At 38.3% G+C, this 22,777-nt stretch overlaps 1 protein-coding gene across 1 annotated transcript; it reads left to right on the top strand.

Moving 5' to 3' along the window:
• Positions 1 to 421: 421 nt before the first annotated feature.
• On the top strand, positions 422 to 4,102 carry LOC123752644 (uncharacterized). The gene has a single exon (XM_045734684.2). It carries the CDS (start codon positions 422 to 424, stop codon positions 4,100 to 4,102), a length of 3,681 nt encoding a protein of 1,226 aa, XP_045590640.2.
• The last annotated feature ends 18,675 nt before the right edge of the window (positions 4,103 to 22,777 follow it).

The following is a 22,777-nucleotide window of genomic DNA, read 5'->3' as shown; positions in this document are numbered from 1 at the left end:
AGGAACAGTCCAAATCGCATGTATCATCCACAATGATTATTCTCATAACCTTGCATTATATATTTTATAAACATTCCAATATTTAATTTATATTATTTATTAAAATCACAATTCTTTTTATTCTAGGAGCCGGTCGGCCGAGCGGACAGCACACTGGACTTGTGATCCTGTGGTCCTGGGTTCGATCCCAGGCGCCGGCGAGAAACAATGGGCAGAGTTTCTTTCACCCTTTGCCCTTGTTACCTAGCAGTAAAATAGGTACCTGGGTGTTAGTCAGCTGTCACGGGCTGCTTCCAGGGGGTGGAGGCCTGGTCGAGGACCGGGCCGCGAGGACACTAAAGCCCCGAAATCATCTCAAGATAGCCTTCTAGAGGGTGATGATGACGATTCCCTGCATCTGGTTTGGGAAGCAGATTCAGATATGGAAGTCAGCCAGCCTATTGCCAATTCTCCACCACCACCTCAGGAACAGCAGCAGGTAGATGTTTTGCTTCCTCCTCAACCCGAAGTGATTGAAGTGATCAATAATTTCAATGGGGGATACATACGCCATTCATATAGCATCCCAGATCATGCCCAAGGAGATCCTGCCCATTATTTAACTATATATCGCGATTATTTTATTCAGAAAATAGAATCCTTGTTTGATGCCGTTCACCCCAATTTTCCTCCTGCCCTATTAATTTACCAAGATTTTTCTTTTAATTTACAATGGCTTAATCAAGTAAATGAACCTGATTTTGAGGGAGAGTTGCCTATTAGGGCTGAGCAACGCACTGTATCTAGGCATAAGGCTAGTGTGGTCATAGATCAATGGATTGCTGAACTGGATAATAAGTTAGAAGAGTTCTTTGCCGAGACAGAAGGTTCGAGTGTAGGTATACAGAGCATTTCTGGTTTTTATATCAATTCCATAGCTGTTCAGCATCCCATCCGTCTAGGAGAATACGTGCCTTATCCAGATAAATTACGTGGCAAAACGCTCATTTTCAACCCTAAAGACGAACAAAATGCTTGTTTGATCCAATGTTTAGCAGCTTATATATCTCTAGCTCAGGGGATGCATTTAGATAATATCCAGAAATATTCCAAATCTGCTAGGTGGTGTCTAAGATTTGTCCGTTGGAATGCAGATATAGAAATTCCCATAATGTATGATAACATAAATAAAATTGAAAGTATGAATAAATTAAGTGTATTTATCTATGTACTTACTCGTGAAGATAACTGGTACTATATTAGCTTAGCTAGAAAAGGCAGAGAACATTCCGCTCCTAAAGTACCATTGCTCATGTTGGAGGATCAGCATCTTGTGCTCATTAAAGATTTCAATCAATATGTCCGTAACATGCGTAATCATTCAAGTAAAATACCTAATAATCATATTTTCTGTTATTCGTGTTTAATTCATTTGTCACCTGATGCGATGCAGGATCACGAAGAGTCATGTGCAGTTAAACAAACATTGAAATTTTACCCTGAAGGTCATAAAATCAAGTTTAAAAATTACGGTCGTGCCTATGGGCCTTCTCACACAGCATATTATGATTTCGAGTGCTTGTTGGACCCCTCCAATCCCCAAGGTGTGATCGAGAAGCGTCACAAAGACGTGGCATATGCTTTTATCATCATCAACAGGGAATTGGAGGTGGTAGATAAATTAACGTATATGGGGGATGACCCTGTAAATCATTTCATAGATACTTTGGAGAAGGCATGGAAGAGAATTAAATCTTCCATGCCTAAATACAAAATATCTATGACGCGTGAACATTGGCAAACCTATAGACGGCAAACCACATGTGAAATGTGTTATAGGCCATTTAAATCGGCTAAGGACAAGCACCGTCATCATGATCATGCTATTGAATTTAATAATTATCTTGCAGCCTATTGCCGAAGGTGTAACATGTTATGCAGAAATTCTTATAAATATTTGTATACATTCTCTCACAATGCAGCTTATGACCTCGGGGTAATTTTAAATGAATTGTCTAACCTCCCTAACCGCAAAATTGATATTGCCTCCAAAGATGGATTTAAGTTCATGAAAGTGGATATCGGTAAACTTCGGTTTATGGATAGTCTGACTTTACTAAATGGTGGGCTGGAAAAACTAGCTAAAGAACATATCAGGGAAGGTAAACCTACCACTTACACCTCAGTTATGCTAGATGACATCCATGTAGCCGCCCACCATTTATTAAAGACGGGCAAACAGGTATTCTGCTATGACTATATTACATCTTTGGAGAAATTAAATGAACCGGCTCTTTCTCCTCCCGAAGCCTTCTACAATAGTTTAAAACACGAGGCGATAAGCGAGAACAATTATACACAGGCTAAAGAAGTCTTTAGATTAGCGGAATGCAAGACCATTGGGGATTACTTGAAGGTCTATTTGAAAGTAGATACTGGACTATTGTGTGATGTGTTCACTGTATGGCGCAAGACCATGCTTGAGCTGTACAAGTTAGATTTTACACACTATGTCTCGTTATCTAGTTTTGCATGGGACGCTTTCTTGTTTAAGAGTCAAGTTGTCTTGGACTCTATTTCTGATCCCCATTTGTACGATGTATTGCGTAGAAATCTAAGAGGCGGATTTACCTCTGTTGTACGACAACACACAAGTGTACAAAATGAGCATACGGGTGCTGATCCTTCTAGCACTGATAAATATATTCTGTATTTAGATTTTAATGGCTTATACGCTACCTGTATGACAGAACTGCTTCCTCAAGGCGGGATCCGTAAATTATATGCTGCCGAATGCGATGATTGGTTCCAACAGGGATTGGAAAATATTGCTTGTGATGGGGATAAGGGGTATTGGGTCATGTGTGATACCAAGCATCTAGCACCTGAGGTGGCTCGATACACCGATGACTTACCCTTAACCCTGTCTCACGCCAATATTTCTACTGATCTTCTGTCCGATTATAGCAAACACATTTTAAATACCGTAGATCGCAAACTCCCCAAGAAAAACAATAATTTAATTGCCTCACATCTCCCCAAAAAAGATTACTTGGTCAGTTTAGATTTATTGCAGATGTTGATGAAATTGGGATTAGAAGTAGCTAAGGTAAATGCAGTTTATGAATTCCGACAAAGCAAGTACCTTAAGGAATTTGTCGAAACAAATGCTCGTGAACGTACAAATACACCTTGCGCCTTTAAGGGTAAAGCTTTCAAGCTGGTATCGAATGCAATTTACGGCAAGAGTGTGACAAATGTGAGTAAATATTGTGATCAGCATTATTTAGTTACATCTCGAGACAAATTCCAAAAGCTTACACGTAATCCGTTCTTTAAACGATGTATTTTGTTGAGCGAAGACAGAGTCATTTGCACAGTCAAAAAAACATCCCTTAAAGTCAATACACCAACCTATCTGGGGTTCCAGATCCTGCAAATAGCTAAGAGGATCCTATATGATTTTTGGTACAACACCGTCAAAGTTCATTATGGAGACAAAGCTAGATTGCTGTATACGGACACAGATTCGTATTTGATTGAATTGACCTGTCTAAATGCTTTTGAGGAATTAAATAAACTGCCTTTGTCTCAGCATATAGATTTCAGAAATTTCCCTCCTGAAAATCCCTATTTCGATGACTCTCGCAAAGGTCAACTGGGTTTGTTGAAATCGGAAGTTGGAGCCAAAATTATCAAGGAGCTCATTGCATGGAAGCCTAAAATGTACTCAATTCTCACTCAAGATCAGGTTCAGATATGTCGTAAAGGAATTCTCACTTATCAGTCTAAACTCACTCATGCAGCTTTCCAAAGTGCTTTAGAGTTAAATATTGGGCAGAGGTTCCAATCCAGATCTATTAGGAATGTTAAAGGCCGTATGTGTACCTGTCTCACTACAAAACGTGGATTATCCGCCTTTGACGATAAACGTTATGTACTGAGTCCTACACAGTCTTTGGCGTATGGTCACCCCGATATACCTCGAGCAGAAATTCATGAAGAAGAGAATGAGAAGGATGATGATGTACCTGCACCTCCTGCAAGACGTAGATTTCGCCCCATATTCAATATGTGGGGAAAACGCGATGCACTGGTGAACAAGACGTATCCTCACAATTAGTGACTGAAGAAATTTGCGATAGAAAATTTGCGACCTCCCTTAACCTATCTTTGTGTTTGAAAAAAAAAAATTGCCACCTCCGCTAACCTATCTTTTGTGTTTGAAAATTGCAACCTCCCCTAACCTATATTTGTATTTGAAAATTGCTACCTCCTCTAACCTGTCATAGATGTTTGAAAAAATGCTGGCGCCTGACTCATCACTGATGTTCTGAAAATGCAGTCTCCCCTAACCTATGTTGAAAATGTTCTGTTCTATATAAAAAAAATTAAAATTTGTGAAATGTATACTCTGATGTTTTTATAAACCTTGCCCCCCCTCCCTAACCTATGTTTTGAAAATATTCTATGCAAAAATAAAAAAATATGAAATGTATACTTTGATGTTTTTATAAAACCTCCCATGTTTGAATATAATGTCCTTATCATACTTATGTCAGTACAAACCCAACACGAGTCATGGATAGTTCACCTATCACTGAAGAACAACTCGATATTTTCAATGAACCTAGCAGAGTAATCATTGCAGGATTTTCCAATGGCGGAAAATCTCATTTGTGCACTAAACTCATACAAAAATACCATCTGAAATTCTCCAGTATTATTATATGTGGGGACAGATACAAAGCATTGCTAGACGATCCAGTAATTAACAAGAAAATAATAGCTCATTCTGAAATTATTAACCCTTTAGATGAACGTACAGACGATTCGCCTATTTTAATCATTATTGATGACTTGTTCATCGAATCTGCCAATTCCAAAATTGTGTCTGATATCGTCACTAAAGGCAGACATCTCGCTATTTCGTGTATATTAATTACCCAAAATATATTTTTCTCTGGGAAATATGTTAGAAGTGTAAGTTTAAATGCCTGCCATTTCATATTAGTAAAACTAGAGATTTAGCTCAAATTGAGAATTTAGGGCTGCAGTAATTTGGAAAACAAGATTCTAAAAAGCTTTTGGATATCTACAAGAAAGCCATTAGTAAACCTTATGGGTATTTATTGGTGGATTTAGGAGTGAAAACCCCTGAACGCATCACCTTCCGTAGCAATGTTGTTGGTGAGCATCCATACGAAATTGTATACCAATGGTGAACGTACTATATGAAAACAACAACCACAAGGGGGGGTTAGGGGGGTGGGATGTATAAGATGTGTTCCCCACAACAACAACAACCACAAGGGGAGTTTAGGGGGGGGGGGGTTTGGTGTATAGGATGTATAAAACAACTAAAACCATACAATCCGATATCACTTTATTAGAAGATGGAGCACGTGCTAGATAAAATTTATTATAACCCCGCATCCTCAGGAGGGTTGGGGGGGGGGGGGTTGATAGGCTGTATAAAGCAGCTAAAACCATAAAACCAGATATTACTTTATCGGATGTCAAAGAATACTTGAAATCGTCTAAAGCTTACACTTTGCACGCATTAAAACCTCGCAAATTTCAGCGACGAAAGGTACTGAGTCCTAAACCCTGTGTATATTTAGCTTGTGATTAAGCAGAAATGGGATTATTAGCTAAACATAATGATGATATTAAATACATTCTCGTCTGTGTCGATATTTTTTCACCGTATGCGCAAGTAGCACCTCTGAAACGCAAAGACGGGCAGACTGTGAGTAAAGTTCTGAAAAATATATTGGAATCCTCATATATCCAAGGAATACGTAAAATTAATACAGATCGAGGGGGGTGTATTTTATAATTCTCATATGCAACGAATGTTAGCAGATAAAAATATTAAACTGTATAGCGTATTTTCTCAAGAAACAAAAGCCGCTATCGCCGAACGCTTTATACGTACCATGAAAACCAAGATTTATATATATATGACTGCGCACAACACCTCGAGATATCTTCCCATATTGCCTGATATCATAAAGGCATATAACACAACACCCCACTGAGGGTTGGGTGGTCGGACTCCAGTTGACGTTCATGCTTTATCTCGTCCACAACATATAAAGAAACAGTTCAATCTCATGTATAAAAGTAAGGACAAACCTAAAGCAGGTCTTAGTTCTCTACTAGCTGTGGGAGACACAGTTCGCATAACTCTCTCCAACAGAATTTCAACATTCAAGAAAGGTTTTTGCTAGACAAAACAGGGAAGAAATCTTCAGAATTATTTGTATAGATAAAAGCCAGCCTATCCCATTATATTTTTTACAAGATTTGAATAACAAGCCTATTGACGGTGGGTTTTACAAGGAAGAATTAACCCTAACCCATTTACCAGCTGCATTTAATATTGAGAACGTGCTACATAAACGTACATTGCCCAATAATAAATTAGTATAAAGTGAGGTACGAAGGCTACGACTCTTCATTTGATCAATGGATTGATGCTGATGATTTGTTGAAGATATGAAGAAGCCATTAGCATACAAGTACAGAGAGTTGGTGACCTTGCTGAGAAAACTTAATTCCTCAGCCTGGAAAAAAATTATTGCTCAGTTTAAAAAACCACATATTCATTGCTTGTCAGAGATTTTCAAAAAAATTCTGAAATTGTATACCAGGCTTCAGTTAAAAAGAAAGTTATAGTGAAATTGAAGAAATACAGAGACACCTTGCATTCGCTGGCTTGGAAGAAACCCTAAATTTAAAACAAAAAGCGCATTTTATTGACTCGTAAAGGAGGCAGTGTCCTTGGTATATTATTACCCAAAACAGTTTAATTTCCAGACTATTTAATAAATAAAAAATGAAAGAATATTATCTAGTTCCACGTAAATCCATCGATGAGGGATTCCTGTTAAAGTAGTAGTAGTAAAAAAAGCAGAAGTAGCGCCATCATTAGCTCCAACACCTGCTCCACCAGCAACTGCTCCAGTAGCACCAGTTTCAGTACGAGCTAATCCTTCAATAGTACATTTAAAATTGAAAGCTAAAGATCGTGATTATGCTACTTCGCTGTTGAATTATTTTGATGAAAGCAAGATGGTGCAATGGGACGTCAATGGGAATCTGCAAATGCCAGTGAGTGGAATAAACATAATTGATGATATTTTAACTAAAATGACGATTCACCACTCTGTATTCCCACGAGAAAAATTACCGCTGGTTAAATTATTCATCTTTTTAACTTCAACTCCACGAGATATGTTTAGGAATACTGAATCTCGTAAACAAGTATTTAATGATGACGTGGTACTAAGAAGAAAATGGACGTATGCTCCTACTACAGCTGCTGGAGAAACTAAACGCCCTAAAGTTGGCGGAGGAGCACCATGGCTAGCCTATTAAAGGCGAGTGTATAAATAGTTGTTCTGTTTTGTTTTTAGTTTATTGATTCATAGTCCAGCAATGGATTCCCACGTTATTTATGCCACAAGTGTTTCTAATACAGATTTATTTCCTAATAATGGACCTAGTGCTTTTGAAAACAGACTGTATAATCAACTCGTGCTGGATTCTAGACGTTCCTACGAAATGTGTCTCCAGAATATATTATTACCTTCGTCATATTACATAATAAGATCGGATGATCTGGAGAGTTATATCCGTGTGAGAATTATGTACCTAGATGCTAAAGGAATTAGTTACAAACATTCTAAATTTCTACCGAAAACTAATATTTTAGCTGGTGGCATAAAGGAAATTATATACGCTATCAATAATGAAATTACCTAAATATTTTCACAGAACGATTTGAGTTTTGTGTCTGATGTCTATAAGACGCATTTCCCAAGAAATGCAGATGCATATATTAAATATGGTTCGATTTCCAATCGGGTAAAGTTCAATACCGCGCGCAGCGATAAGAATGTATTGTATTATGACGATAATCGAGCAATATGCAGGATTTCCCTATCTTTTGGGGCGAGCATCGGCAAGGTTTTAGGAACTGATCAGCATAAAAACTATGACATATACGTACACAAGAATTATTTGGATAACACACCCATATCAGACACGTGCCCCTACCCTCCACAACCCAGGGGCATGATGGATTACTTGTGTGTTTATTGCGATAAAATTGCACTCACGATGTACGGAAATTTATTAGTGAATATATTGGATGTAGTGTCTTTGCAGGGCGGTGAAAGCACAAATAGGAAACTATATAAACCTTTAAATACAAATGTACTGGATAGCATAAGTATTGCAGTAACAGATCCTAATGGGACTCGTATATATTTTGATAAACGAGGAAGCACAACAGCTGTTTTACATATAGGACCTAAAATTGGGTCTATATTATATGGACATTACAGTTCCGAGCCTCATTACTCATCTGCAAGCTACAAAATGCGAGTCAATTTCATCCCTCCATCCGTAGACGAAATTTTATTCTTAATTTGCCCACCGACCTCATATAAAGGAGGTGGGCTGAGTGATATTAGAATATTCAATAGGAGTCATGTAAGAGGAGGTGGAATATTCAGTTTCCTCACTGGCTTAGTCCGTAAAGCAGCGCCATTTTTAATGAGAACCCTCGCTCCTGCCGTCTTAAGTGTGGGTCAGAATGTATTGCAAGACATGCAAACAGGCGAACATTCCTTTAAAAAGTCAATGAAGAAGCATGGGATCGAATCATTGAAGAGAGTAGGGCGTCAGATTTTAGGTGGTGGTAAAAGGTGGAAAAAGTCTCAGAGAAAGGCTAAGGCCACAAAATTAGCACTTATTCGCAGTTTCACAAAACAGAATAAGAGATATAATGACGTGTTTGGGTAAATTGCAATTCATTCCTCTCATAGCATCCAGCATGAATACTACTACTACACTAGGAGCGGGGCTGCAATCCCCTTTGGAAAGTTACACAGTGGCTGTAACAGATGGATTTCCCAAACTTAATTCAGCACGTATGATTGAGTCTACTATAGCTAGCAGGAAAAATATCGATATTTTACCTGTTAATTTAGGAATTAATAAATGTAAAGACTCGTATATCGAATTTAGAATCCCTGGCATTCCTGGTCATTTCCTGGGTATGTCATCCCTAGCACTAGAAGTGGGAATAGAATTAACAGAAGCTGACGCCGCAATAGATTCGGGCAAAAAAGTGACTGTAGCCAATGGATTATCACAAACACTTTTTAAAACAGTGGTGGTGTATTTCAATGAACAAGTGGTTGAAAGTAATTCTTTATTTTCTTATTGGGCGTATAAAGCTGCTAACGACTCTTTCCAGAAGTAAAATTGATGGTTTTAAGCATCTAGCGCATTTTTATAAAGAAGAGGCGCTAACGATACCTAATAAAATTGATACACAGTATTTTGCTACGACCACGATAGATCAGGATGAGAAAATGGCCAATATGAAAGAACAGGGTATTTATACGTGCTTTAAATTATTGCTGGATATTGCATCTATTAGCGAATATTTACTGGATAATGTAGATGTAAGAATACGTTTGGAGTTAAATAGTGATAAATGGGTTATTGCCAGTGACACACCCACTGCTAATTATAAATATAATATAAATATGGCCCGCTTATGGATTGATAGATTAACCCCATTCCCTTCTGGGCTACTAGCTATTAACAGAGCGCTCGCCCAAAATATTGGAGCAGTAACGTATATATTTGATAAAACCCTATTTAAAACCTATATTCTAGGGCAGGGCCAAAAATCATTAACTATGGACCAACCCTGGGTTGAGTGATCCCTGAGAAGTTATACATGGCCATTATTGATATAGAAGCCATTTCTGGAGATTATACCTTAAACCCATTATATTTCAACAATTCAGCCTTGAGCAATGCATATATCTCGGTGAACGGCACGAGTTTATTTAATATCGCGTGTGATTTCCCCCATAAATGTTCGAAATTGTATTATACGGTCCTGAATGCTGTAGGATTTAATGTAGATAATATTTTGTCCTACGAATCGTTCGTTAAAGGACAAACTCTGCTGGTCTTTAATTTATTACCAGAAGAAATAAAGGGTACAGTTTCCTTGGAAGCGACAGGGAATTTAAGAATTACATTGGAATTTAATACAGCCATAGTGGGAAATAAAGTTATACTGCTGTTTGGTCCTACTACTGGGGTTATGAAAATTAATGCTGACCGACGTATTATTTGCGAAACGAGAGCCTAAGAAACATGAATTGTTTAGAAATATATAACGGTTTAAAAATACATATTTAGGGGAAGAAGCCATATATATCGGATGTTATTTAGAGAACGATGTACGGAGAATCTTCAAGAAATTAAATAAAGAGCCAGTGGTATTTATTTTAAATACTTTAGATGAGAAATCCCCTGCATCGATGATGGGTCATTGGATGACTGTATATGTACACAATAAACCTTCAGGAGCCATTATCGCCCTGTTAGACAGTTTTGGGTTGAAGATGGAATTCCATTCACGTTATTTACAAGAATTCCTCTCTTATTTTGAAGATTATAGAGTATACATGTTCACAAAACGCATATAGAGTATGGACTCCTATTATTGTGGAGCCTATGCCATGTTTTTTGTTTATCAGTTATGCAACCTAAACTTGAGAGTTGCACTACATAAATTTGAAATTTTATTTGAATATGGGGAATATAATATGAACGATAGGAAGATAATTCAATTTGTATATTCTAATTTTGCAATGCCCAACTGCAAAAAGACATTTTGCATAGATGGAGAGAATAAATGTCTATCGCTGTGTGATGAATCCTCATATTACTGAGCTGCAAGTATATTTCTAGATGTTTCCTATATATTGTCTTTCATATTATTGCTGATTTATTATTATTATTATTATTTCTATTATGTGTTGCTCATATGGTTTCTATTTACTGTTCCAAATTTGATGTGGCAGAGGAACTTGTCTCCCTCACAAAAAATTACAAAGATCTAGGGTTGCTATGCCCGATATCTGAAATATCATGCTTGTTCCCCATTACAATTTTTACTGTTAAGACCAGAATGTAAACTTTTATTACCAATAAAATAATAAAAAACCTATACAATGTATATTCTAACCTAATAAACCTGATTAGGTTAGGTGGGGATAGTTAGTCCAGCTATTTTTAATAATAACATAAAAAAAACAGTACATATGCCAGTAGAACGCTAAAGGCCGCATTGGTTATCTGGTGACGTCACACATAGTTGACCAGTCAGGTGCTGTGATACCTTGACACTTATTAGTTAATGGTAGCTAATACCTTATCCCTATACTGAGGATGCTTTTCGTGATGTCACTAAACAACAACAACAACTGATCTGTAGAATATATTTGTTTGTTATATAATAAGTTAAGTTAGGATGGTTTGATAGGGTTTATGAAATGAATAACAGAAAATAGGAGCAATGAGCGAAAATACGAGCAAAGGTAACTGAATATCGTCTCTGGTGAAGCGCAGAGTACAGGTAAGGTATTGGGAGTGATTAGGAGTTCGCACTTATGTGTGAACCTCCTAGGGTCCACATTTAGCACGTTGGCGCCTCGCACCGCATTAGGGATGATGACGTCAGAAAAGAAGGTAACTGCAGAAGGCCTTATTTCAAAACATGAGAGGCTTGCTTTTACTCACTGTAGTCCATATATATGTACACTGAATGTGTATTTTGATTTGTTGTATGCTACAGTAAGGTGTGAGAGGCATGTTTTGAGCGAATGTGAGACGTGCATATATATTTATGCACGTGCATATATATATATTTATGTGTTTATGCAGCAATATTGGATTACTACTGAAGTTGCATTGAAGCCACCATGCTTGGCAGGGGACTGTTTTCATACAAATGGATGATAGTGGGTTTTCATTTTTATTTGCACTATGCTCAATAAGCAATCCTTGAAGACAGATTGACAAAGCTTAAATTGCATTATCTACAAAGGCGAAGAAGAAATAGGGAAAATATGGCAAAAGGGATATTAATGGGCTATTAATACTATAAACATGAAACAATGGGCATAAATTGGAAATAAGTTTTAGATTTAGGAAAATGACCTGGGTAAATACTGGTTCTGTAACAGGGTTGAACTCATTTCTTATGTTAAAATGATCTTAGACAATGGGAAACAGTATGGTAATACCTTATTGTGAAAAACGAGCTTATAATGGTTAACACCATTGCACATTAGGCTTGACAGAAGGCAGCATTTGAATCCCCCTTTGCTATAAATATTGAAAATGGGAATAAATACACTATAACAGAAAACTGACTTATACAGGGAAGATGAAGATGGGGGTGACGTCATTGACCATTAGCAATGTCTGTGCAGGGTCACCGGGGTAACAGAATTTGGGTGCACCAGGAGCCGGCCTTTTAATCCTCAGGTAAGTTGAAGACTGGCTAGCTGATGACCATTAGCGATGCCTATGCATGGGTCACCGGGGTAACAAAATTTGAGTGTGCCAGGAGCCGGCCTTTTAATCCCCTTGAGCGAAATGGCAGGGACTAGGAAGCTACTATTTAATCCACATTTTTGGAAAATAATAAATGATTCAAAGGTGAAATTGATATATGTTATGAAAATATGAAAAGACCCCCATGGGCTATTGTTCTTGCATTGAAAAAAAATTGAAAAACACCCTATGCTATGCCCATCCAGCAGCAAAAAAAAATAGAGAATAACCCCTATGCTATGACCGTCCATGCAGAAATATGGATACTCCCCCTGCCCCTATGCCCGTCCATCAAAAAAATCAAAATGGACGGGCATAGGGGCCTTTCCCATTACTTACAACATCATCAAGGTACGCCAATGAGTGCCTACCAAGAACTGGACTTAGAATAAAATTAATCGCCCTCTGAAAAGATGAAGGAGCTGTCTTTAATCCAAATGTCATACGCTTAAAATGGAAAGTCGTAGCACCTTCCGAAAATGCTGTTTTGACTCTGTCTTGCTTTGCAACTGGTATGGCCCAATATGCTGACTTGGCGTCAAGTGTTGAGAAGTACTTAGCTGTGCCAAACTGGTCTATGATTTATTGAATGAGAGGCAGAGGATAAGCGTCCGCTTTTGTCACTTCGTTCACTTTGCAGTAATCAACACAGAATCTGTAATTACCATCAGGTTTGCGTACTAGCACTACTGGGGAAAGCCATGGTGACGTGCTTTCTTCTATAACGCCCTATCTCACCATCTTTTTACACTCATCTCTAATAAGTTGTTTTGCCTGCTCTGGGAGTCTCCATTGACGTGTTTGGACCAGAGGATTATCACCTGTTGGAATGGTGTGTTCGACTTGAGGCAGATAGCCTATTTCCTCATCCTCGGTTGCAAATAACCTAGGAAATTTACGGAGAACTTCCCATACCTGTTTACGATCAGCAGGTGACATATGAGTCAAATCTAGAGCTGTTATTAATTTGTCCACCATTTCCTTATCTTGAGGAGATATTGGAGTTTCTTTATCGATCTTACTGTGTGACTCCTCGTCTCTTACGTTTAAAGTGCTACATTGCGCTGTTATAGACGATGTTTGTGTGGTATCTGACTCTATTATTTCTTTTAAATTTACCACAATTCCCTGAGTCAGACTATCGCCTACCCTAAAGCGATAAGGTTTGTGAGAGGTTGACCACTGGTATTATTGCACCTTTGACATGAACAGACACCAGAGTATATGGTATCAACAACTTATCAACTCTGCCAGTTACCTGAAGGGTACTTCCGGTTTGAATGTTTCTTCCTACGGCAACTTTAATAAACTTAAACGACCGTGGTGGATATACTTGTCTATGTACAGCATGTAGTGTACATGTTTTCTTGTCAGGGTATTGAAGAGACTTGAACAATTATTTAGGAAGGTTTACATATTTAGGTGTTCTTTGAATTGAAGCAATTATGGGAGGGTGATCGATGAACTTTACTGGGAAAGACACAGATCCCAACTGTAGCCTACTGTGTCTTGCTCCCGTCTCCGATGTCAAAGAATACGTAAATCGTCTCAAAAAATCCATACCAAACAATATATCACAGGGAATGTTACATTATCCACCACAGTACATTCATTTATTTATTTATTTATTTATTTATATATATATAAGAAGGTACATTGGGTTTGTGAGAATACATTGGATAGTACAGTATTTACATTCTTGTAAAGCCACTAGTACGCGCAGCGTTTCGGGCAGGTCCTTAATCTAGCAGATAATTTTAAGTAGGTAGTTTCAATCAGAATTGATAAATGATAAAGATACATTACAAGAGAAAAATGAGATGAGAGAGATAAGTAAGTATATTAAAGCACATTGTTATATTAAAGCTCTGATTAATTACATTGACAGCTTGATTAGTAATTTAAACAAGATTAATAGACACCATACAGCAGATTGACAGCACATATAAGACAGCAATGATTACAATGGTAAAGATGTTCAGAATGGGTACATAAAGATTGGGAGACTGGGTAGCAAAAGATACAGATAAACAAGATTTATAAACACCATACAACAGATTGGCAGCACATATAAGAAAACAGCAATGATCACAATGGTAAAGATGTTCAAATTGGGAACATAAAGGTTGGGAGATTGGGTAGCAATTGATACAGTGCAATTTTAAGGCAAAAAGTGAAAAAACTATGAAGATGAAATTAGGTACTTTTTAGTATTGATTTTGAATGATGTAAAAGTTGGACAGCTTTTCAATTCAGTAGGGAGTGAGTTCCATAAACTGGGTCCCTTTATTTGCATAGAGTGTTTACACAGATTAAGTTTAACTCTGGGGATATCAAAGCGATTTATTTCTGGTGTGGTGATAATGGGTCCTATTACATATGTCCAGGAAGAGTTTCAGACAAGGATTTGCATTTAAGAACAGGGTTTTGTAAATGTAGTTGACACAAGAGAATTTGTGGAGTGAGATTATGTTTAGCATGTTTAGGGAGTTAAACAAGGGGGCTGTGTGTTGTCTGAAAGCAGAATTTGATATTATTCTGATAGCAGATTTTTGCTGGGTGATGATGGACTTGAGGTGGTTTGCAGTGGTTGAACCCCATGCACAGATACCATAGTTGAGATAGGGATAGATTAGTGCATAATATAGAGATGAGAGCAGAGTTAGGAACATAATATCTGATTTTGGAAAGTATACCAACGGTTTTAGAGACTTTCTTAGTTATGTGTTGTATGTGGGTACTGAAGTTGAGTCTCTTGTCTAGGAATATGCCAAGAAACTTTCCATCATTTTTATTGCTAATGTTTACATTGTCAATCTGAAGCTGAATTGCATTTGTAGATTTGCTTCCAAATAGGATGTAGTAGGTCTTTTCTATGTTAAGTGTTAGTTTGTTGGTTGACATCCATAAGTGGACTTTTTTTAGTTCATTATTAACAACATCATTTAGTGTATGTGGGTTGGGGTTGGAGTAGATGAGGGTAGTATCATCAGCAAACAAAATAGGTTTCAGAATGTTAGAGACATTAGGCAGATCATTAATGTATATAAGAAATAGAAGGGGTCCCAAGATGCTGCCCTGTGGCACTCCAACGGTTATTGGTAGAATGGGAGAGATTATATTATTGATGGCTACACATTGGTGTCTATCACTAAGATAGGATTGGATATAGTCCAGTGCATGGCCTCGGATTCCATAATGATGGAGTTTACATAAGAGGTAATCGTGATTAACAGTATCAAAGGCCTTTCTCAGGTCAATGAAGAGTCCAATTGGAAACTCATTTTTTTTCAAGGGCTGAGTAAATTATATCAAGGAGACTAATAATTGCATCGTTGGTACTCTTTTGAGAGCGGAAGCCAAACTGACAGGGGCTAAGAATGTCGAATTTTACGAGATAGGAGTAGAGCTGTTTGTAGATAATTTTTTCAAATATTTTTGATAGTATGGGTAGGTTCGATATTGGTCTGTAGCTGTTTATGTCTGACGGATTACCTCCTTTATGAACTGGCGTTACTCTTGCTTTTTTAAGGATATCAGGGAAGGTATGACACTCGAGGGATTTGTTGAACAGCAGATCTATAGGTGGCGCAAGGGCATGGGAGACGCTCTTGTATACAATGGATGGGATTTCACTGATGTTCCCAGCTTTGGTTTTTAGTGAGTGTATGATGGACACAACATCTGACGGGCTGACTGGTGAGAGGAGAAGAGAGTTTGGATAGCTGCCTGAGAGATATGTGTTGATAGGTGTCTGAGTCTGTGGGATTTTACTTGCAAGGTTAGCACCAATCGATGAAAAGAAGCTATTAAATTCATTCGCCATTTCTAAGTCAGATGATAGTGTAAGGCCATCCTTAGAGAGTGTTATCTGGTTGTGGGAGTGTTGTTTAGTTCCCAGGATGTTAGAGATGGTATTCCATGTGCTTTTCATGTTGCCTTTTGCTTCTTTGAATCTAGTCTCATAATATGAAAGTTTTGCTTTTCTTATGATACTGGTAAGCACTGATGAGTACCTTTTAACTACTTCCATTGAAACTAGGCCACTCCTAAATTTCTTTTCGTATTCATGTTTTTTGTTGATTGATTATGCCACTTGTGAGCCACGGGTTATTTTTTCTTTTATCAGTTACTTTTTTGGTAAGGAGGGGACAGTGAGTGTTGTAGAGGCTTAGAGTTTTGGAGAGAAAGAGGTTAGTTGATGAGTTTATATCCTGTGAATTATTAAATTCAGATTCCCAGTTAATATTGTGAAGTGCATTAGAGAGATATCCTAAAGCTGATTCACTATGTAGCCTGAATGAAAGTTTTTTGGTTTCTGGAGGTGTAGTGTCCATGTTTGCTATGAGGAAAGTAGGATAGTGGTCAGTTGTTCTGTCATAAATTACCCCAGATGTAAGGGGAGCTGTTATATTAGTCCATAGGTGATCCAGGGTAGTGGCAGATGTTTGAGTGACTCGGGTGGGCTTGGTGATTGTGGGGATTAGCATACAGGAGTGCATGCTGTTACGGAAATAGTCAACTTGAGGGTTGTTTTGAAGACCCAGGTCAATATTGAAATCACCTCCCAGAATGATGTGATTTTTGTTGAGATTGTTATTTATGATGAGATTCCTTACATTGTCAGAGAATAAAGCTATGTTGGTATTAGGAAATCTATAGATGGCACCGATTATCAGGGAGGATTTAAGGGATTTACTGGAGAACTTGGCAAAGGTATATTCACAAAAGTCGTCTCTATCACTAATGACACTATTGCAAATGAAGGTATCTTTGTAATATATTGCTGTACCGCCATCTTTTTTATTAGGCCTGCAGTTATGAATGGCTTTATAACCAGCTAAATTGTAGAGTTGGGTATAGTCATTACTTAGCCAAGTTTCTGTTAAAATGATGAAAGATAATTTAGTACCTAGTGCTGTAAGTAGTGATTTTATATCATCAAAATGTTTACCAAGTGACCTAACATTTTGGTTGTAAACTGATAAGCAGGTGCTATTTAAGAGTTTGTTTTTTGCAAGATTTGCTGTGTAATACCTGCAATAATGATGATCAATGTGCTGATTTGTGTGGATATGGGACAGAAGATTTCGATCAGGATCAATATCAGTAAGCATATAGATAAGATAATGTCACGATACAATAAGATAAGCAATTACAGGAACAGATTAATTCATGGATACAAGGTTTGTCTTTTTCAATGTTAAAGGTTAAAATGCATTTTCCCAGAACGTCAAAATGCTGACCATTGACACCTGTTAATTGTGCAACCCCTTCCTTAAGGCACACCTGACTGAAAGTCAGGTCATGACCTTAATGGGTCATGGACTGAATGAGTCCCTCTTAATGATGGTTACCTGATTACTAGTGTCCAGGAATGCAGTCAACCTCTTCCTGCACACCCTTACTTCAAAAGTGGGCCTCCCTTCCTTCCTTTTCTCATAATCCCTCCTTGTTATTGGGACAGTCATCTCGTTTGTGGCCGCGTCCACCACAACTCCAACACCTGTGGTCATAAGTGTAGTACCAGTGAGGAGGCGGACCCGCTGTTTGGTGCCCTCCCCTCTGGTTGTTATGAGAGACTATCAAGCAGAGACAAGAGACAAGCAGTCGTTGTGACTGCTTGAGTCTTGTTCCTTGACCCCATTTGTGATGTGGTTCTAGGCTCAATTTGCTGTTAGGTTTGCCATGATATCTTCTTTGATCACGGTGTCCTCCCTGAACCTTACGTACCCCATCACTGTTAGTAACGGTGGCAGAACCGTTGTTATCACTGCACTCCATGACACGAGCATCACGTGCAGGATCTTCCATTCGACGAGCCATATCCAGTATCTTGGTAAGAGAACTTTCATCATCAACAAGTTCTAGAGTTCTTCGACGGAGACGTGTAGATGTGCATGTTTCAATTATTTGCTGTTTGATTTCTTTGTCAACATCAGCAAACTCACAATGGGCTGCTAAACCCTGCAGACGTGTATGGTATTGATCCACAGTTTCATTAGAGAGTTGTCTGGCTCTCCTGAAATGCATAATTTCCATTGCAGTATTTTGTCTTGGTTAGAAGTGCTCAGTTAATTTGGCTTTGGCAATGTCATAATCTTTGGCACCACCAGTGTCTTTCAGTGTATCAAAGATGTCACAAACTCTATCACCTGCATAATGAAGTAGAAAGACACGCTTTCTTTCAGCACTTTTGATGTCTGAAACTATCAGCAAATTTTCAAACCATTTAAGCCATTTGACCCACCTCTGTGACAGGTTTGTCTGGTCACAGTCAGGATCAAATGCAAGAAACTGAGGTATATTTGCCATTTTTTTTTTACTGAATAAATGTAAACTTATCACTTAAATGTTCCTCAGAATATTAAACACTTACTGCACTGTATATGTTAGTTAAGAATTCACTGTAATTACTTTAATTTTGCAAAGCACACAAGAATTTTAATGCAAAATTTCACAGCAGTGCACAATACAGCAGCAACTGACTTCTTACCTAGCCCTTGTGTACATGTGTTGTTCCTACTCACAGCAACACAGCAATTGTCAGCAGTTGGTACAGCAGTTTGTACAGCAGTTGGTACAGCAGTTGGTACAGCAGTTAGTTCACAGCATGAAGAAATGTAGCACAGAGCGCGTTTCGTACACAAAACATCGGGTTTTGTATACAGTATCAAAGCATCGTTTCGTATACAGCGTCGGCAGATTCCTCAGTACTCAGCTTCAGTCAGCACAGCTTGGGTAGCACATAGCATTGGTTAGCACACAGCATCGGGTATGGTGCTCACAGACAGCACGACTTCCCTCCTCCTCCGGGCATGAGACAGCATGCTTCTCCCTTGTGTTTTAAGCTGAACAAATACCTGCGTTCACATTTCATTCTCGTCGCCAATGTGGTGTTGTGTGTTACTGAGGAAGTCTTGGTTGTTGATATAAAGCCATTGCTTAGTTATTGACTTTAATACTTAAACTCATACATGACTAGTAGCTACCAAGCTTGGCGGGCGTCCTGTACGCTCTCTTGTTTACCTCCTCTGGCGTCTGAGCCGCCACACATAGAAAACGGATGGTACCGTTTTCTGTGAACATGACAGTTCATGATGATGTTGGATACTTTCTCCGTGATCAGATGCTGATGAGATAATGAAGATCCAAGACATCTCCCTCTTCAGAGGACTGTGAGAGTGTTACCCAGCTGGTAGTCCCCAAAGCATACCGAGAACAAGTCCTCGCAGCTGCTCATGACGATTATTTAAGTGGTCACCAAGGGATCAGTCGTATGTTATTTCAGGTAACAAAGTACTTTTATTGGCCAAAACTTAAAAAATATATTGGCAGATATTGTAGACAGTGTGTAACCTGTCAAGTGGTGGGGAAACCCAGCCAAACTGTACCTTAAGCTTCTCTTAATCCAATTGTAGTTTCTCATGAACCTTTCTCCCACATCTTAATTGATTGTGTAGGCCCTTCAAATAGGACCAAGTCAGGTCATGTTTATTTGCTAACCCTTAAATGTGCCACTACATGATTCCCGGAAGCGTATCCTGTACGTAATATCCGGGCTAAGACAGTCATTCATCACCTAATATTTTTTTTTACCTTGTTTGGACTACCTCGTGTGATCCAGTCGGATAATGGTAGCAATTTTGTTTCAGCTGAGTTACAACAATTTTGTCGAAGGAACAATATTAAACACCAGCGTTCCAGTTCGAACCACCCCCAGAGTCGAGATGTCCTGGAAAGGTTCACCAAACACTGAAGCAGATGTTGCGGACTGTTGGTGAAGACTCTGGACGAAAATGGTATGAGAACTTACCTTTGTATTATTTGCAGCTCGAAATGGTTTACAGCATTCTTTGGGGTGTTCTTCCTCTCAATTAATTTTCGGTCATCCAGTGAGAGGTCCAATCCAGTTGCTGCGTGAGAGACTGATGAGAAACGTTTCGCTCACTGAAGGAAGTCGTCTGCTGAGTGAGATCCAGTCCCAGTTGAAGAAATATCAAGACGTGGCGAGTGAACATCTCAAGGAGTTACAGCTCAATATGACGCAATACCATAACAAGAAGTTCAGGGTGAAGTTGAGATGTTTCTAGCCAGGTGATCTTGTTCTTGTTTTAAAATCCAGAGTGGAAACTGCCCTGGAACATCATTTTGAATGTCCATTCAAAGTCATGTCCAGCCGTTCTGAGTTGACTTATAAAGTTTGAAGTTTGAAGGACAAATCTTAAGACTTAAGTATTGCACATAAACAGGTTAAAAGCTTTGCAGGGTTCCAGGCCAGTGTCAAGTGTTGTACAGGAGGCAGAGACTCACCTGCGAATAACCTAAATGTTGATGTATCTAATCCTACACTTTGTTGTTCTAACTTTGTGGAGATGTTGGGACACTTGGATGAAGAGAAAAAGGGAGAATTGAAAGCTTACTAACTAAATATAGTTAGTAAGCTTGGGAAAGTGCCTATCCAGACCAATATCATTAGCCATGATATTCAGCTCGCAGGCACCACCACTATTCGTATGCATCCATATAGAGTATCACCAGGGAAGAGAGCTATTATCAGGAGGGAAGTGGAGTTCCTCCTTGAGCATGGTTTAATTAAGCCTAGTCAAAGTTCCTATTGCTCGCCTTGCTTACTAATTCGTAAACCGGATGGGAAGTGGCGCCTGTGAACTGCCTACAGGCGATTGAATAAGGTAACTATTGTGGATACTTTTCCCTTACCCTTGCTTGAAGACAGTAATGACCAGCTTGGTCACTGTCAATTTATATCGAAACTCGATTTGTCAAAAGGTAATCATCAGGTGCCTTTACAGATCGAGCTAGTGAAGTGTCAGCCTTTGTTACACCTGACGGTTCGTATCAGTATAACATAATGCCTTTTGGTCTTAAGAATGCGCCAGCAACCTTCCAGAGGTTAATGAATTGGCTGTTGCAGGACATTCCCAATTGTCGTGCTTACCTAGACGACATTATTTTGTTCAGTGATTCTTGGCAAAACCATTTACAGGGGTTGAAATTGTTGTTTGCCACGTTGATGACTGCTAATCTTACTGTCAACCCTCAGAAATGTAATTTTGTCAAGGGTACAATTGTCTATCTAGGGCACGACGAAGTTGGTCAAGGTAGGGTGATGTCTTTACAGGATAAAATTAGTGTTATTGTTAACTGCCCTATCTTGACCAACAAGAAACAGGTACAGCGCTCCATGAGGATTAGTGCCTACTACTGTAGGTACTGTAGGAGCTTTTCTATGGTAGCTTCACCTCTGACTGCTTTATTACAGCAGAAGCGTAAGTTTAAGTGGACTACCCAGTGTCCAAAAAGCCTTTGATGGTTTAAAAAGTATTTTGTCTTCATCTCCAGTTCTCGCTAGTCATGAGTTTGGTAAGCCTTTTGTACTGTATATAGATGCTTCTGATTTGGGGGTTGCTGCTGTCCTACTCTAAGTTGGAATAGATGGTGTAGAGCATACGGTATACAATTTTTCGGGAAAATTTAATAGTACAGAGAAGAATTACTCTGTTGTTGAGAAAGAGGCTTATGCACTTGTCTTGGCATGTAAAAATTCGATATATATTTACAAGGAAATAAGGTAGGCGTATATGCTGATCATAATTCTTTAATATTCATTGACAAAATGAAGTTGCATAATCAGAAGACTTTAAGATGGTCGTTGTTTTTTTAGGAATTTAATCTCTACATCCATCATAATCCTGGTAAATTAAATGTCATAGCTGATGCATTATCCAGGTATTTCCCTGAGGAAAACCTGAGTTTGAGAAACCATCGTAAAACTTCTTGATTGTATTTGCTTGTATATTGCTATAGACTTGTAGCTCATATAAACTTGATGAAGTATTATATCTGTATTATATATTCTGTATTATACATGCTATAGTATTGATGTTATATTATTATTGATTGCACTAAATGTTGTGCAGCTAATTATTTTGACTTGTATATATGATACATGATCTTATTTTGCAGTTCATGCAGTAAGGATGTGTACACCTGTGCCACCGTGTACCCATCTCTTGCGATGGAGGGATGTTATGACCCCAGATACACCAAGTATCATTGGTGTATGATGTGTTCATACGGTAGTATGGAATAAGGCAGAATAGCCTAATGAAATGTTTCATGAAATATGATTATATGTATCTATTATTAAATTTTATGCATTGCTGTATATAACATACTGTATGTATTGAGTCATGTACTATGTATACATTGATATGCCAGATGTATTAGGCCAGTATATATATGTATTATTATGATATATCCATTTCTTTGATTTCCAGTGTAATAGCCTAGTGTTACTTTGCACTGATTGCTCTTATTACTTGATTTACGT

This window comes from Procambarus clarkii, chromosome 49 (assembly GCF_040958095.1).
Source record: "Procambarus clarkii isolate CNS0578487 chromosome 49, FALCON_Pclarkii_2.0, whole genome shotgun sequence".
Taxonomy (NCBI): Eukaryota; Metazoa; Arthropoda; class Malacostraca; order Decapoda; family Cambaridae; genus Procambarus; species Procambarus clarkii.
This window is presented reverse-complemented; position numbering and strand designations above follow the sequence as displayed.

Excerpts from the sequence above, each read along its gene's own strand:
- LOC123752644 (XM_045734684.2), top strand. The coding sequence starts at position 422 with ATGGAAGTCAGCCAGCCTATTGCCAATTCTCCACCACCACCTCAGGAA.